The sequence below is a fragment of the Nannobrachium achirus genome (genome assembly GCF_963921795.1).
Source record: "Nannobrachium achirus genome assembly, chromosome: 23".
NCBI lineage: Eukaryota > Metazoa > Chordata > Actinopteri > Myctophiformes > Myctophidae > Nannobrachium > Nannobrachium achirus.
Genome location: NC_137830.1, coordinates 20,988,340 through 21,005,452, shown reverse-complemented (window position 1 = coordinate 21,005,452; position 17,113 = coordinate 20,988,340). Strand labels below are relative to the sequence as shown.

General features: G+C 43.4%; 1 protein-coding gene across 2 annotated transcripts in view; it reads right to left on the bottom strand.

Annotated features, from left to right (window-relative positions):
* Positions 1 to 344: 344 nt before the first annotated feature.
* The window catches only part of dock4b (dedicator of cytokinesis 4b), a gene marked incomplete at both ends in the record, with an annotated part of 311,706 nt that continues 294,937 nt past the window's right edge, over positions 345 to 17,113 (bottom strand). The window contains 4 exons of one of the 2 annotated variants that reach the window (XM_080753915.1): positions 345 to 836; positions 10,803 to 10,864; positions 12,263 to 12,379; positions 16,205 to 16,274. In XM_080753915.1, the coding sequence (XP_080610041.1) occupies positions 345 to 836; positions 10,803 to 10,864; positions 12,263 to 12,379; positions 16,205 to 16,274 (741 nt within the window). The remainder of the gene's footprint in view (positions 837 to 10,802; positions 10,865 to 12,262; positions 12,380 to 16,204; positions 16,275 to 17,113) is intronic. The other variant, XM_080753916.1, reaches the window with a different exon arrangement.

Below are 17,113 nucleotides of genomic sequence, written 5' to 3'. Positions count from 1 at the left end.
GGGGCGTGATAGAGCTAAAAGTGTGGAATGACATATTTCAATGCAATGCCCTGGAGTGAAGTACACAAAAATAAAATAAAATAAGAAAGAGCTATGACAATTTGACATTCTCTTCAGTTTAGTTTGTTGCCCGCATGTCAATCTGTCTGTCTTTAATCGGAGGAGAATTGGTCACAGATCGTGCCAAACTGAAGATAAAAAGTAAAATAAAATAAAATAAAAAAAGAGGGAGTGCCCAGTAGAAAAGTGCAAAACGCGCCAGTGTGTTCATTCCAACATCCCAACCGTCCTCCGGCCGCCCGTAGCCCAGACCTGGGCCGTACTCCTCCCCCCAAAGCTGGCCCCTATAGCTGGGAGACCTTCCTGGGGAGAGGCCTGGGCCTGGGAACGCGGGGGTCGCCGGAGGAAGAGGGTGCCGGGTCCAGCTTCATGCTGCCCGTGCGGAGCTGGTGGGGCTTGGGGGGCAGCGCCGGGGGGTCCACCTGCGGAGGAGGTATGGAGAGGCTGTGGGGCAGGGGCACGGGCCGGCGGGTGGGGTTGTTCCTCTCGTAAACGCTGTACGGGGGCGGCGTCTTGTTCTCCCGGCGTACGGGCTGCTCCGCGTCCGAGACGGGGTGGAGGGCCAGCGTGGAGGGAGGGGGCGGCAGGGGCGTCACGTGGACGGGTGGGTGCTGGTCCCCCGCCGCGGGGAACTCGGTGCCGGACGCCTCAGACACGCTGCAGCGGCTGAGAGAAGAGATGCCACTGCTGTAGCTGCCGCTGAGCACGGGGGAGTTGGAGACCAGCCCGGTGGTGTGGCACTCGGTGGGCGACGGGGTGAAGGGAGGTGCCGTGCTCTGATGGAAAGAAAATAACAAATGAAATGTCAAGACTTTTTTTTTTATCTTCTCATTCTATTATTCTCTGCTGTCATGTAAATTTCCATGTAGCTTTTTTTCAGCGTGATGACCCCCTGTAGCCAGAATGACTCCCATTAAATAGAATGCTCAACTGCGTGGGGGCAGCGTGTTCAAAGCGGAGTGACATGACAATCGGTTTAAAGATCAAGAAGAAAGAGGTGATTATTTTCTGATCTTTCTTTCATCGCGGCGGCAGAGCTTTCCTTTGGCTTGAATTTATTGAAGCCTTTCTGTACCATACGTAATAATGGCTTGGGTTTAAAAATAAATCCCATTTTAACCTTTTCAAGAGTGTCTACGACGTGGACTGGAGTGACTCTGGCGCAGTGTTGGCATGTGTCCCCTCTGCTGTGTGATAGGTTACATCTAGTGGTTGTGAAAGAAATTATTTCTCAGGGGTCTTTTCAATTGTAATATTTTGTCATAATAATTCACATTGTGTGATAGTTTAGTTTTTAATCTCCTTCGAGAACGCTGCTACCCATTTCTATTATCACATTTTCAATGTGAACTTTTGTGCCCCCTCCAAAATGTGGTCTGGATTACGTCAGATTTTATGGCTCACTTGTGCTTTTCAACATCTTCAGAATGTCTCAAGGCCCTAGCATCCCTCTTATCCAATCTGCGGACACTTAATGTGTGACCTTGCTCACAGACTGGCAGTGACAACAAGTGACAGGGTGGCTATAAGTCATTCATTTTATTGCATTAATTTTCATTTCAATGTATGCAAATGAGCAGCGACAGAGTCAACCAATCGGAGGGCAGATTAGAACTACTATCTATTAGAACCACCACAGACAAACTGTCATCACTTCTCCTAGCTCACTGACTCAGCTCACTGCCTAGTTGGCTGGTTGATCAGTTAATTGTGAGATCTAGTTTGTACTGTACTTAGCCTGGTAAACCATCCCGGCCGCATGAATTCACATTTTCATGTAGTTTACATTAAAAAGTCGTAGTTTACATTAAAAAGTAAATTTTTTCTTTTGTGATTTCTGAATGTAATAAATTCAATTTTTATACTTCAGCCATTCAAAAATAGCAGACATACAAGCTCATAGGGCAGAAGCATTCCCTGTAAACACACGTCATCGTCCATGAAGCTCAGAATCATTTCTCAAACTTTGGAAGCAATGTAACCAATGTTATTCACATCACCTCTTCCTTATAATGATAAACAGGTTAGGAATTTATACAAAAAAAAACAACTATTAATTAACAAATAAACACAGCATATGAATAAATATTCATGATAGGGTGCAATAACATGCAATCAACTAAGGGTTTTCATTGCTTTAAGGTTTGATATTTATGTACTGTAAGGGATAATGAATGGCTCCGCCGTGAATGACGATATATGACGATATATAACAGACCAACGGCCTGATAACTAGTTATTAGTAATAGTTATCAGGCCGAAGGGATGTTATATATCGTCATTCACCGCGGAGCCATTCATTATCCCGCTTATTACCCGGCTACTGTATAATTTGACTCAAAACTAAAAACAAAACAAAGTATTTCCTTGTTTACAGACGGCTGGAAGTGTTCCACAAGTGTTGCGCTGGGTGTCCCCCTAGCGCGACACGGTCGCCTTAGAAAACAAGGAAGTCTGATTAGATAGAATCCATTTTCTGATACTACGTTGTCTATTTCTCGCTTAAATATATGTTTGTTTACATGGCTGACATGTTGGATACAGCACAAGATTCACGCAGTGCAGCTTGACTGCAGCAGGTGCTCTGAGTCTTTGATTAGCAGCGGTCTGTTATAGAGCGGAGCGGTCTGTTATATCAGGGAATATCGGACCATATTCAACCAAGCTGGATAATAAGAATGGATAACTGGTACAGTCCAATAACGATATTGCAGAATGAACACAGCCTTCCAACCTTCCTAACCTAGCCTTCCATGGACAAAAGCATGCCCACGCACCCCTGATAATGGTACTGTAGGGGGTTGCACATCCATGGTTGCTGCAGCCTGTGGTCTCAACATCACTTACTGTACAGTACCTCTGTTACCACCACCCACGCAGTTACTTTGTATAGATTTGGATCATTATAACAAAACAAAGCAAAACAAATAAAAATCCTCTAGTTTTAGTAAAACGAACTTGAGTTACAACTGTACTTTTCCATCGCTTCGCCATAAATAACCAATCTACAAGCTTGTAGATGGGTTATTCTTGCCGAATGTTTCCCCCAGAATGGGGTTCAAGTGGTTGACCAATTAAGGCCTATATATTTTATAATTTGTCAATTCCAAAATAACCACTTTGAGCTTGTGGATCATCTTTTTTTGGGTTACGTTATCATCATCATGGCAGCCTCAAAAACGAGGATCCGTTCTCCTCATCCATTCATGTGCTATCCTTTTGAACTAGCTAAGCTGAAATCTCCGCCTGTGTGCCTGCTGGTGACTGTGGAGTCCAAGATGTGAGTAGAAGAGTCGGAAGTGTTGGAAGGGAACGGGGTAACATGAGACGTTGGTGTCTTTGTTGCCGCTTCGCTTCGGCTGCTTGTGCCCGATCTGCCTCAAGTTTCTGAACACCATTGGCAATTGTGCCTCACCAGGATGAGCATTCCGCTGCCAGGGCCTCCCAGTTGTCCACAGGAATCCTGTTTCTTTTTTGAGTAGCTGTTTAAATTGGTCTTTCAGCCGTCTCTTGGGTCCCCCTAACAGCCTTGAGCCATGAGCCAGTTCACAAAACAGGGTCTGTTTGGGGAAGGACAAGTCTTCCCTACGACATAAATGACCAAGGAAGCGCAGCTGGTTTTTGTCGATGATTTCTTCTACACTTGGGAGGTCGGCGCGTGTTAGAACAACGTTGTTAGTGATGCGTTCTTCCCAGCCGATTCCCAGGATTGCCTTTGGTTTCTCACTGGATGCTGTGTGCCTATCACATCCACAAATCTCCTTAGAAATGCGTGCTGACGCAGACATATTGAATAACCCCGAAAGAAAAGGCAGAAACGACTCAGCCGACAAGATCTCGCACCTCATCGACGTCCACGGCAGGCGTCAGGAAACCGATCGCTCATCAAAATGTTGTTTTCTGAGCAATTACACCATGATGCCATTATATCTGCTTACGGTTTAATTGGGCCTGGTGAGGAGTGCGATTGATCAGCGGGTGTGTAGCGCTCTGGCTGGGAGGGGGGCACACAAAGCCCTGGTCGCGCTCTGCTCATCAATCAAGGCTGGTCGTTTAAGATTTAAACGATTGGCACAAATGCGTTATTTTCTTTTGTCGTTTTACAGCTGTTGTATGTTGTACCTGTATTGACATGCTGTCCAGGCATGTGCAAAGAGAGATAATCCGTTAACAGTTGGACAAGGGCGATTTAAAATAATATTTTTGACACTGTGCTGTGATCTTGTTTAATGGTTGTCTCGCACAGAGCTTAATATCTGTCCACCAATACCTGACATCGCTTCCAGGAAGCCATAAAATGTAATTGAAGAATTTACAACGCCATAATATTTAATAACTTGCAGCCATCTTTGAATCAGCAGCCTTAGGGTCACCATTTGACATGGTAAACTCAGTCCGTATGAGAGGAACTGCATTTTAGCTGACTAAGTGACTGTGGAAAATCATACTTTAACACATTAACCATATTTAGGGCATGTCATTACAGGCGAAGAATCATTATATTATATTTTATTAAAAGCCCATTCCTGCATTTCCATCCACCATCTGTGTGAACTATGGGACATGACCGTATCCACAGATCTGATAAAACCACAGCTTTGCCATCCATTCTGACTATGGGATTGCAACTACCGTGGCAAAAATGCTAATAAACAGCGTAAATGTGGGAAAAGTAAAAAGAAAATCGACTTCCTCACTCCCTGCATATGCCAATGGTCAATGTCCATGTGCAAGTTCAAATCAATCGGTGAACCCACTGAGGAGAAAAACAGATGAGGACGGACACAGACAGAAAATAGCTAATATACAAGCTCTCCCAACGAGTATATAAGTGGATACAAATTACAATGTGCAATCTGAAGTGTCGTAATTCAAGCGACAACATGGTGGGTTGCCCAGCTGACCAGGGGAATATCACGTTTACCTTTGTTTTGGGGATCATTGCACAATCATAGAAACATATTGATATCACACTTTCAATCAGAAAGAGAAAAAAAAGACACACCAAGCACAACTTGATAGCGTGATTTTTTGAAAAAATGAAAGAGATTTCATTTTTTTTTCCATGCCTGACTGGACAAGATATTTCTTGGATTTAACAGAATGCTGAGTAAAAGAGCGCTCTCACTTTCCCGAGCTGTTTGTTTGTTTCTCTCCAGGGTACCAGGCTGTGAGAAGTCCCTGTGAGCAGTAACAATGTGGCAATACCAAAAACCTGACGCAAGTCACGTCCCTTGCAGGTTCCTATCCTGTGGTTTGTGAGTCTGGTAACGACTCCTGTCTGTGTGCGTTGATGTGTGTGAGAGAGGCCAGCGAGAGGGAGAGTGCATAGAGAGTTTGTTTGCTGGCAGAGTTGGTGTGTACATGTCTGTGCTCTGTGAGTGGTACAGGTACTGTAATGGCACCTACTTGAGGACCATAGAGCAGCCGTTACTGGCTATGATGGGCAGCCGAGTGCTTTGCTTCAGGCCTTTGCTATTGCCAGAACACACACACACACACACACACACACACACACACACACACACACACACACACACACACACACACACACACACACACACACACACACACACACACACACACACACACACACACACACACACACACACACAATTGAGAGAACATGCTGAACTGCTGAGCTGTCCACAATTGTTCCCTCTCTTTTACTTTCAGCCTCCTCACACAGAGACATTTTACCAAAACATTTACCAACTCAAATCAGACATCAAAAGCCCACAGTAAAAACAAGCCATTATCTTGTGTGACGCATCCCACCCACGACAACAGCCCACACCGTTTAGCAATGTTGGCTTTGTCAAGCTCTCACAAGAACGCAACAATGACAATACACAGCAAGCAGATACAAGGTTCTAAAGTACGTTTCCAAACAACCTTCAGCGCTTGATTTTCATTCCAGTCACTCTCCAGGCGCCAAGACCTCTTCCACATGACACAGCTGAATGACTACGGGGCTCATTAACAGCAAACCTGACAGCTCAGACTACCTAGTCAGACAAAACTCATGTTCATTCTGGTTGAACCTCACAAAATTAAGACATTTCCATGTGCTTGGGTCTATGCAGACTTGACTTTTTTCGGAACTTTCGGTCCTTTCAAACCCCATCAGAGCAAACATGAAGCAACAGTGGGAAGACAAGAAATGGTAACCATAGGCATTAGCTGAGAGACATCACTTGATTGGCCCACTGGCTTGTCTATCATCTGAATACTGGCCTAGTAGCCCAATCACATGCCGGTTGTGGTGGGCCGGTCTGGGCCAAGATGCCAGGACTGAATTTATGTCCCAGTCCAGCCCTGCTATACGCCACCACTTAAAATCATTGTCACCCGTGACCTAGGATGACATTGGCCGTAAGACGTAAGAGTACTGTACATAAGCCCATGTCACCATCTAAAATGTCACATGCTTGCATAGTAAAGAAAGAAGCTAGATTTTTTCATTGTTGTAACGCGTTGCAACCCCATGGTTGGAACTACTGTTTCGTTCTCCAATTGCTGGGATTAGACAATCACTGTGACTTTCTAAGCTGGTGTTTTTGCCGTCACAGTACAGATACTGTACTGTAAGTGAACGTCACAAGTGTTTTCCAACTCTGAGCCTAGGATAGCAATGCATGCATACTGAGTCTCCCTTTGTTAGCTTTTTAAGGCAAGTAACTTTTTTAAAGAGAAGCCTGTTTGAGACTATACAGTTTTATGGTCACTGGGCTAAGTGCTTGCGTTTGCAGCATAGGCTGTTTCCTTTTTCTGTTATGAGTAGGCAACTTCTCTTTTTTGCACACTGACGAGAGCTTTCACTCGTTAAAGCACTTTAGCGCCGTAGTTTTAATGAAAAGAGAAACTGCTTATTTTCTCCATTATTGGTAGACAAATTCTCAGTCGCAGTAAAAAAAATATTTGCACAGTAACGAGCATGTTTGCTCGTTAAAGCGCTTTACCTCCTTAGTTTTAATGAAAAGAGCGGCTGCTACCCAGTAAGTTGTGGTGGGTACTTCTCTGGTGTTTGCTGTAGAGGTGCTTGGCCGTACATTAAAGATCCCAGAAGGTGCGCGGTTGTTACTTTAGAAGTATTATTAAGCCATATATTGTTGTTGTCGGGTGGACACCTTTGTTTTGTGGGACATTCTTGTATGATCAAGCAGGGCTTTACTTAAGAAAAAACATACACATTTGAAACTTGGAGAGTTTTGACAGTGACAATATATTTGGTCATACATCAGTGAATCAGTGAAAATAGCTGATCTACAACCTTATAACGAGTCACAGTGGTGTATTGTGAGCTTGTGGATATGTTTTGAATTGTTCTTCACCTATAATGACATGCCCAAAATAGGGACGCCAGATTGAAAGTGATTAGCTTAGTTCAACACAGGGGGAGCCGTTTTGATTTCAATGTCAAAAACTCAACCTATTTAGCAAAATGTCCTATTACCATTACTAATTCTCTTTGGCATAAGAAAAAATTAAATAAATTGGAAATGATAAAAAAACATTCCTCATATCGAACGGCCAACACTAGCATCACGTATGCCATGCCAGCATAGCTACTAATGCCAGCCCGACTAGCTGAGGTGGAAGGAATGCAGCTCGATAGCCCCCCCTCCTCCCCTTCTGGTATCTCTTCAAAGGCACGGACTGAGCTGAGGTGCTCCCCATCTGAGGTTTCCCACCTTGGAAAAATGGTTTGACTGCTACAGTCAAACCACAACAATAGATGTTGCCCACTCAACATCATAGTCACCCTATGATGTTGAGTGGGCAACATCTATTGTTAGGCTCAGCCTCTGGCAGTCATCCAGAATTCATAAACCAATACAGTAGTTGCATGTCTGTTAGCTGAGTCTGTTTTAGCACTACTCACTAATCCTCTGTTACCAAAAGAGGGAATAGAATTTTAACAAAATGCTCTCTTTTTAAATAAACCACAACAGGTCATCTCCATAAATGATAACAAATATGTAGCAGATGGCAAGTTATTATGCCAAATATAAGTAAAATCTGAGCAAATTCAGCCATGTATTCTATGTGTTACCTTACCTACAGTATATACATTACCTGCGTATGTTCAGGTAATGTGATATCCCCTCTTTTAAAATACTGATCGCCTTTACTACTGGTGAGGCCATATTGAAGATCACTCCCAGAGCCTTTAATTAACTACTGAAGATAACTTAAAAGCCTGCTAATTAGCTAATGGTGATAACTTGAAAACCCATTCATCAGCCATTGATCATATGCCTCCGACCCTCCCCCCCTCCCCCCTAAATTCAATAGCACGTTCAAATCTAGATTGAGCAATGACATGCGACCAGGGACCTTTGCTTGTCACAGTCTTTCCTTTTACTTCAACTCGGTGGTTCTATACAGGTTTTTGGCATACTCTTATTGGAATCCATCCAACTGCAATTCCTTTTAGTTGACAAATTTTCTGTGTCTGTGATCATGTCAGAACATCTCCTAACCCGGTTTCGGGGCCCCACAAACACCCCCCCCCCCAGTGGCCGCAAAACTGCTTACTAACTCATAACAACCGCCCTGAGCAAACTTAATAGACTCTCTTGGATCGATCAAGAGCATGGATACTCCCCAACTCCCCGGCATTCCGAAGGCAGAGGTATAACTATTCAGCTGTGCGAGCAGTTTCGGTGATCTATAATGCAAAGTTTCCCAGGCGTGAGGTGGGTGCAGGACAGAGACCCCCAGGCTGTTTGGAGCGGTTGTTAGTGGTGCCGGATAACAGCCTGCGGGGTCACACTGACCCTGACCTTTACAGAGGGAAGGAGAGAGAGAGAGAGAGAGAGAGAGAGAGATAATAATAGAATCGAATGGAGGGAAGAGGAGAGGAGAATGGGCTAGCATAGGGTACTATTATTTTGTTTACTGCACAGAGGGAGAAGAGGCTATAGGCAGTGGTGGAAAAAGTGCTAAAATGTTTTACTTAAAGGGGTTATGCCACCTTAAGGGTTACTGTCACCTTAAGAAATTATATTAAAAACAAGTTAATATTTGTTTGATGTCATTGTGGGAATGCACGATAAGCCAATCAAATAAATTAATTGACTGTTACTTACTGTATGTCTGCACAATGTACATTTTCTTCCCATCGCCCGCAGGCTCGCTCTCACAGTCACAGCCCTCACAACTTCTCTGCTCCCACAGGGCTAGCTAGCTGGGCTAGCACTAAAGCTAACCAGCTAAAGACACACATTTATATATGAATCTGTGGCTATAAAAATTATATTTCCGGTGGTTACTGGTTGTTACTTCCCCATTGTTCATGGGAATATGCTTGTTTATGTTTATTCATTGAAATGGAAAACACAATGTTTTCACTGAGTTGGGCAGCTGCGCTCGAACTCATCCTCGAACTGCGTGCGGCTGGCCAGTATAGATGTGACGTTCGCGAACGAATCAAGTCTTTTGAACGGCTCTTTGAAATGAACGATATGATTCGGTTCACAGTAGGGAGCCGTTCCTTTCTAATGAACAGTGGTGGGAAAGTACTCAATTTCAGAGATCCAGCTCACTTCAAATAGCCATAAATCCCATATCTGCTGGCCAGGCTGTCTCCTGTCTGTCTCTCTACTCCTCCGAGTGGAGGGGGCTGCGCTACGAGGGATGGGATCATTTGATTCAGAGATTTCAGACCGTTTTAAAAAAGACCACGTGACCTACTGTATCCTACTGTATCATACTATTATAATTTCGGGGCGTGGCAGGACCCCTTTAAGCTAAAAGTATCAATACTGCGTTGTAGTTGTAGAAAATACTCGGTTAAGAGCTGTCGCGCAATCTGTGCGCGACTCATCTAGTAGACGTGTAGACTCGGTGACAGCTTTCGAATAAAAAAACCCCCATTGAAATAGACATATCTGTTGCCACGTGGTATCCCTGCTTATCCGCCAGTGTTTACATAAAAAAAAACATTGGAAACAGCCAGCTGTGCGCTATGGTAACACATGGACACGTTCGCGCACATAGCAGACGATATGTGCGCAGATCATATGCCAGGCGGGTAAAAGAATCAAACAGCTACAAAATAAAAATAAAAACGCGTGAAAAAATACCATTCTATGGCCGTGCAGTCAGCTCACTTGTTTACAATGAAAAGCTATGCGAACGGAGCTGCGATTGGACCTCAGACCGGATATGGAAACCTAGATCCGGTCCAAACGGGAAATACGACCGGATACAGTTAGGAGGCGGGCCTAAAGAGACAGAATCGGCTATAATCAGCGACCATACTTTTAATCGTTTCATAATGATTGAAGCTAATTAAATCTTCGGGCTCCTCGGGCATCGCAGAGTGGTACAGCGGGAAATCTCCGGTTTCGACAGGGATCGCAGGAAATGAGTTAAATAACCAAAAGTAAAAGTACTCATTATGCAGATTGTCCCATTTCAAGACAGGACAGGAATAGAAAGAAAGAAAGAAAGAAAGAAAGAAAGAAAGAAAGAAAGAAAGAAAGAAAGAAAGAAAGAAGGAAAGAAAGAAAGAAAGAAAGAAAGAAAGAAAGAAAGAAAGGTGAGAGAGCACGTGAGAAGAGACAAGTTAGAAGGGGGAGAGAGAGAGAGAGAGAGAGAGAGAGAGAGAGAGAGAGAGAGAGGGACAACCAGACAAAAGCTGCCAGGCCAGTGTTCTGGCAGCCCTGGGTACAGCAGGCCAGTCCGTCCATCAGATGGACCAACAGACCTGAGTGACAGGGAACATCACCCACCTTCTGCGGAGATCTGGACACGTGGACAGGAGAGTGGGACCTCATGGTCTTGGCTGACGAGCCTGCGGACAGCCATGCAGAGAGAGAGAGAGAGAGAGAGGAAGAGAGAGAGAGAGAGAGAGAGAGAGAGAGAGCCAGAGAGAGAGAGAGAGAGCCAGATAGAGAGAGAGAGACAGACAGAGAGACAGAGAGAGACAGGGACAGAGAAACAGGTTTTTATTTGTTATAATTGTGAGGACAAACATGTTAGGACGGCAGTTTGGTCCTTATAATTATTGTATATTGCTAAACTTCTACTATACTTGTACTCACAAGTCTAGTAATACAGAGACACAGTGATACAGTACACACACAGACACACACACAAAGTAGCATATCATTGTTGTCGGGTAGAAACCTTGTATGTCCAAAACCGTTCATTTTCTATTTATCACTTTAAAAACGATTTAGAATAGTGAAAATAGCCGATCTACAGGCACACAACGCTTCGCACCGCGAGACATTGTGTGCTTGTAGATCTGCTATTTTCACTAGTTTTGTGCGACAGTCTTGTATGCTGAAGCAGAGCTTTACTTTACAAAAAAAAAGTACACATTCGAAACGTGGAGATACAAGGTTTCGGCCCGACAGTGACGATATCTACAAGCTCACGAGCTGTGATCTTGAAGATCTGCTATTCTCACTATTTTTACTTCCTTTGTGTTTAGATAATAAAAAAGGAACGGTTTCGGACATACAAGGTTTCCGCCCGGCAGCACCGAGGAGGAGTGGCGAGATGGGCCAGCAACTATAAGAGCGTCAATTAATCAAATAAGCGTCGACGTGCCGCAGGGTTCCTTTAGATATGCCCTGAGCTGCTTCCTGCGGTACGACGCCAGCGTCTGTCTGCACGCCGTTCGCAAATAAGCAAAACAAACAATAACGCAACCGCTGCCTGCCTCGTTACACTGTCTGGCAGTGTGATTCATCAGAAGACTCGGGGGAATAAGTCTGTAAACAAATTAATAAACAAACTAAAAAATAGAAAAACAAGCGTTAGGATTGATGATGGAGAGCTCTCCTGGTGTAGTAGTAATAGTAGTAGTTTCATATATACTGTATATACAGTATATATGAGAAACAAAACAGCAAATGCAAGAATTGACGAAGATTTAATGTTGGCCCTCTTCGAGGCCTTGAAGATTTAGAATGCGGTGCTCAGTCAGACTGTATCATCTCATAACAAGACTTGCATTAGCATTTCAAGCGACGGCGGGTGAACACAAGAGCAAAAAGTAAGTTGGAAAGAGAGAGAGAGAAAAAAGGCATCAGTGGTGCAGATATCTGCAGTTGGAAGAAAACAACACAGACTAATCAAATGTAAGGAGACTGCTGGGTTGTCAAAAGTCAGAGCGGAAGAATTAGTACCAATTCCCTCGGCGGGAAGGAGGAGAGACTAGTTTTCTGATTGGTCGGTTTACCTGAGTACGGTGGCCTAGGTGGGACAGGAGGAACTAGAAACTTGCCCACCGGGTCGGTGGAGTGCAGGGTGCCTTCTCTGGCACTGTCTAAACTCCAGCTACTTGGGGTGGCCCTCACTTAATGGTGGGACGGCAAGACAAGAGACACCACCAGACGAGTCAATGGACATGGGAGGACACAGCACCAGACCCGTTGAAAGAGAGAGACATTATGGCACTCTTTGTCGGTTCACGTGTTTGGAAATGTACAGTATAGTGCAGTGTTTCTCAAACTTTTAAATGTCAAGGTCTACTCTTAACTCTGACAGTATACAAATGGACCCGTCAGAGTCCATTTGGTTCCATTTGTATACTGTCAGAGTTACAGACGTCTATGGGTCAATTTGGAACCCTCTAAAAGGAACTCACAGAGTCCCTGGAATCCACTTTGAGAACAGTGTTTGGAAGTGCTTGCTCTTTCCTGAGCTCAGCTCAAAACATAATACCAAATCAACTGTTGTTTTTTTGGCAATAAATGATTTGGAGTGTTGTTGTTACTATCTCTTTCAATAGATCTGCAAGGCACAGTGGAATGATACAAACATCCATATACAGCAGCCTGTCATGGTGCTTGGTGATCAATGGATTACTGTAGATGCACCCGCTCCACATGAGACCCCAAAAAATACAATATTATTTCTATAGCAGAAATATCACATCTACAAGGTTATAAATGTTAATCATATGTACATAGGGCTTAAAGGACAACTTAGTTTTTTTTTTACAACACAGGTTCATATTTTAGATTGTAATTAGAGAAAAGAAAAGATGAGTGTTAGAATGTTTTCATTCACTTCTTTCTATCGTTTTTCAGTGATTGATTTCAGTGGTTGGGGGCATGCGTGCAAGTGGCTAAATATGTCTTTTTAGACACAATAAGCCCCCTACATGCACCGCATAGTTTCCTTTCATGGTTAGGTGAGACTTATGGGGGCTCGTAGTGTTGCTAAAGAATTTGACGGCTCATTGTGTCTAAAAAGACATACTTAGCCACTTGCACGCATGACCCCAACTACTGAAATCAAACTCGCTAAAATGGCTAAAACGATAGAAAGAAGAAAATGAAAACAGTTTAACACTCATCTTTTCTTTCCTCTAAGTAATCTAAAATATGAACCCTTGTTGTAAAAAAATAAAGTTGTCCTTTAAGTGGTGAAATACATACAGTAGGGCAGTGTAGTTTGCTTAGGGTGATCATTGTATCCGCCAAAAGTTAAACGTCTAATGCATTCTGCTTACTTTCTAGCCATTATGGAGAATCCACTTTAGTTAAACGCCTCCCATGGTCAGAATGGTGCTCAGAATAATGGGCCTCTGAGAACCCTGGTCAGTCACCACATTTATTTTATAAATGATGAAGGTTAAATGTAGGTCTAATATGATGTAAACAACATGTATACTCAGCCTATACAAGGCTATACATTATTTCCGACCGTTTTCCAAAGAAAACATTTATTCTTATTAAAAGAAATTTACGTTTTGGGGGTAAACAACTGTCTATTTAACCTTGATTGCCCACTGGACCTGTGTGATACACGTCAGCATTTGTGTAACTTTCATCAGAAGGAGAGAGATTTTGCACACAAACATCCCACTCTATGGAAAGATGAAGATGAGGAGACTCAAGGATTCACAGCCTTAATAAAGTTGATGAGATCACGAGATGTCGGCGCTTAAATGTGTGTTAGAAGGCGTGATGTTACGCAGTGTCTAAGGAAGCTATGAACTGCACCTGTGAATGAATCACACGTTCAGTGTGAATCCTCACACCCATCCCCACTGTCACGTGCACAAGGTGTAAAGCCTGTTTGTATACTTAGAGAACAGCAGCAGTGGTGGAAAGTAACTACTGTAGGTACATTTACTTAAGTACTTGAGTACAATTTTGAGATATTTGCATTTCCAATTTTTAAAAAAAAATTACTTTGAAGGTTTTGATAGACAATAGATAATCGACAAGCTCACTGTGAGCTTGTACATCTGCTATTTTCAAACTATTTTTATACTGTACATTTCAAAACTTGAAATGGGACATTCTGCATAATGAGTACTTTCTACTTTTGGTACTTTAAGTACATTTTGATACCAATACTTTTGTACTTTTACTCAAGTAAACTTTGAATTCCGGACTTTTACTTGTAACAGAGTATTTCTATATCCCAGTATTGACACTTTTACTTAAGTAAAACATTTGAGAAATGTTTCCACTACTGAACAGCAGATCTTAAAAGATCGGCTATTTTTTTCGTGCAGAAAAAAGGTTTATGGCCATAGCTCTCAGCGAGGTGTGTGCGTGCGTGCGTGCGTGCGTGCGTGCGTGCGTGCGTGCGTGCGTGCGTGTGTGTGCGTGCCTGTGTACGTGTGTGTGTGTGTGTACAGGGGAATTGACGCATGCCAACCACTTCCTCTTGAAACGGAGGTGTCTCACTCATTTCCCTCATTATCCGAGTGAGTTCAGCGAAGCCTCCGGGGCTGTTTTCATGCCGTTTCCGACTCAAGTGGCACTCTTCCAAACTCCCCATCGCTGATACAAAACTAATCACAGAAGGTGAATTAAGGTAAACCCGCCCACCCCCAACACCACCCCCTTTATTACCGCGTCCAACTGCACAAAGCGGATGGCAACTGTACAAGCTTCTAGCGGATGAAGTTAGGAAGGTTATTTGGGGTCGAATATGCAGTATAACCCAAAAAAAAGTTGTTTACCAGTCAGGTTGTCGGGTAGTCACGTAGTAAAGAGAGAGCTCAGTCGAAATGATCATGATCGTCTCGAGTTTGGTTCTTGATTACACCCAGTCGGGGTCAGATTCAGGTCTCGGTTTTCCTTTTGACTTTTTAAAACTAGTATTTTCCTTTCTTCTTTTATCTCCGGTGAGGAGGAGGAGAGCAGCGCTAATAGATACGCTCTCATACATATGAATGTCGCTCATGTCCGTCTGCACTGCAGGAAGGCGACCCGCCGTTATATTACTCTACCTGATGAAGGGAGATGAAAAAAACTGTAAACCCTGTTTAAGAAGAGTAGGAAAGCGACGCCTGCGGGGTGTGGGTTTGTGTGTGTGTGTGTGTGTGTGTGTGTGCGTGTGCACTTTTGCATGTACAGTATGCTCATGTTGCATGTGAATGCATACTCTTTTACCTGACCAGCCGCCTGTCTCTGTGGATATTTTTAAGAAGAGTAGGAAAGCTACGCCTGCGGGGTGTGGGTTTGTTTGTGTGCGTGTGTGTGTGTGTGTGCGTGCGTGCGTGTGTGCGTGTGTGTGCGTGCCTGTGTGTGTCCTGTGGAGGCTGTGGACCCAGAAGCAGCTGCGTGATGACAGGTGTCTCCAGACAGCAAGTGGTCATCCTGTCACACACACTCTGCCTGGACAGAGGCCCACTGCCTCGGGGACACACACCACACCACACCTCACAGCACAGCACAGCACAGCACAGCACAGCACAGCACAGCACTAGTGTTGATTTTGACAGCAAATTTTGATTTTAGTTTTAGTCATAGTCCTTTGAATAAAATTCAGTTTGGTTTTAGTCATGTTTTAGTCTAGTTTTAGTTAAATCTACAATTGATTTTGGCGACAAAAATGTATTTTGGCAGGCCTTGATGGGGTCATACTTCCTGATTTTACACTTGGTTGCATGTTGAAAATAGCAGATCAACAAGCTCACAACGCGTCGCGCTGCAGCTTGTAGATCTGCTATTTTCAGAGTGCAACATCCGAGCGCAACCAAACGTAAGATGACTTGTCTTTTAGTTCTACAGGAACTCCACTAGTCCCTCCCTAACATTTGTTGACGAAATTGACAATATATTTTGTCATAGTTTTAGTCACCCTTCTGTAGCTTAATTTTAGTTTAGGTTTCGTCAGTGAAAAAAGGTAGTCGACGATCTTTTTATTTTTTTACCTTTGTCTGGTGCTGAGAGGTTGGGATCGCTCCTTGGTAGAGTGTTGTCTATCTGATGAGGAGTGGCTCTCTGAAAACACACACACACACACACACACACACACACACACACACACACACACACACACACACACACACACACACACACACACACACACACACACACACACACACACACACACACACACACACACACACACACACACAAACATCTCAAATCAACTTCACAGATATCACACACAAGCGCGTGAGGTTTGTGCGTTTGTGTGTCTCTCTTGGGAGTGTGTTTGTGAGCGTATCTTTTTCATACAATACGTCAAGAACTCACAAGAGGACCAGCCTAATCATAGAAAGGTTGCATGTTTCTATGATTAAAACCTTTTTTTTTTTTTTATTAGGCTTACAATTAGGAAAGTATTCAGGGTAGGGTTAGGATTAGGCATTTAGAGAGAAAGATACATGCCAAAAATAGACAATATACAAGCACACACCGCGTTGCACACGGTGTGTGCTTGTGCACCGTGCATTGTCTATTTTCAGTGCGATATATCTCTCCTGGTCGTCCTCAGACGAGCCCTCCATCGTCGCTTCCAGTCATCTCTATGCAGCTTGTTGGTGCTTTGCGCTCCTGCGTCTTTCTTGAGTACATCCACGTATGTTAATGTGGGACGTTCTCGGGACCGGGCCGTGTTGCGAGTTTGTGGATCGGCTATTTTTACTACTTCTTAAAATGTTGTTTCCTAATGTATAGAATTTGTTAGATTTTTATTTTATTTCTTCATGAAATTACTGCAAAATAATCATTGCATTTGTTTTTTAATTCATGAAAAAAAAGCTTTTTTGGGAATGTTTTTTTTTTATGTTTTGAAATAATATTAAAAACAAAAGGCAAGAAACAAAAAATAAAGG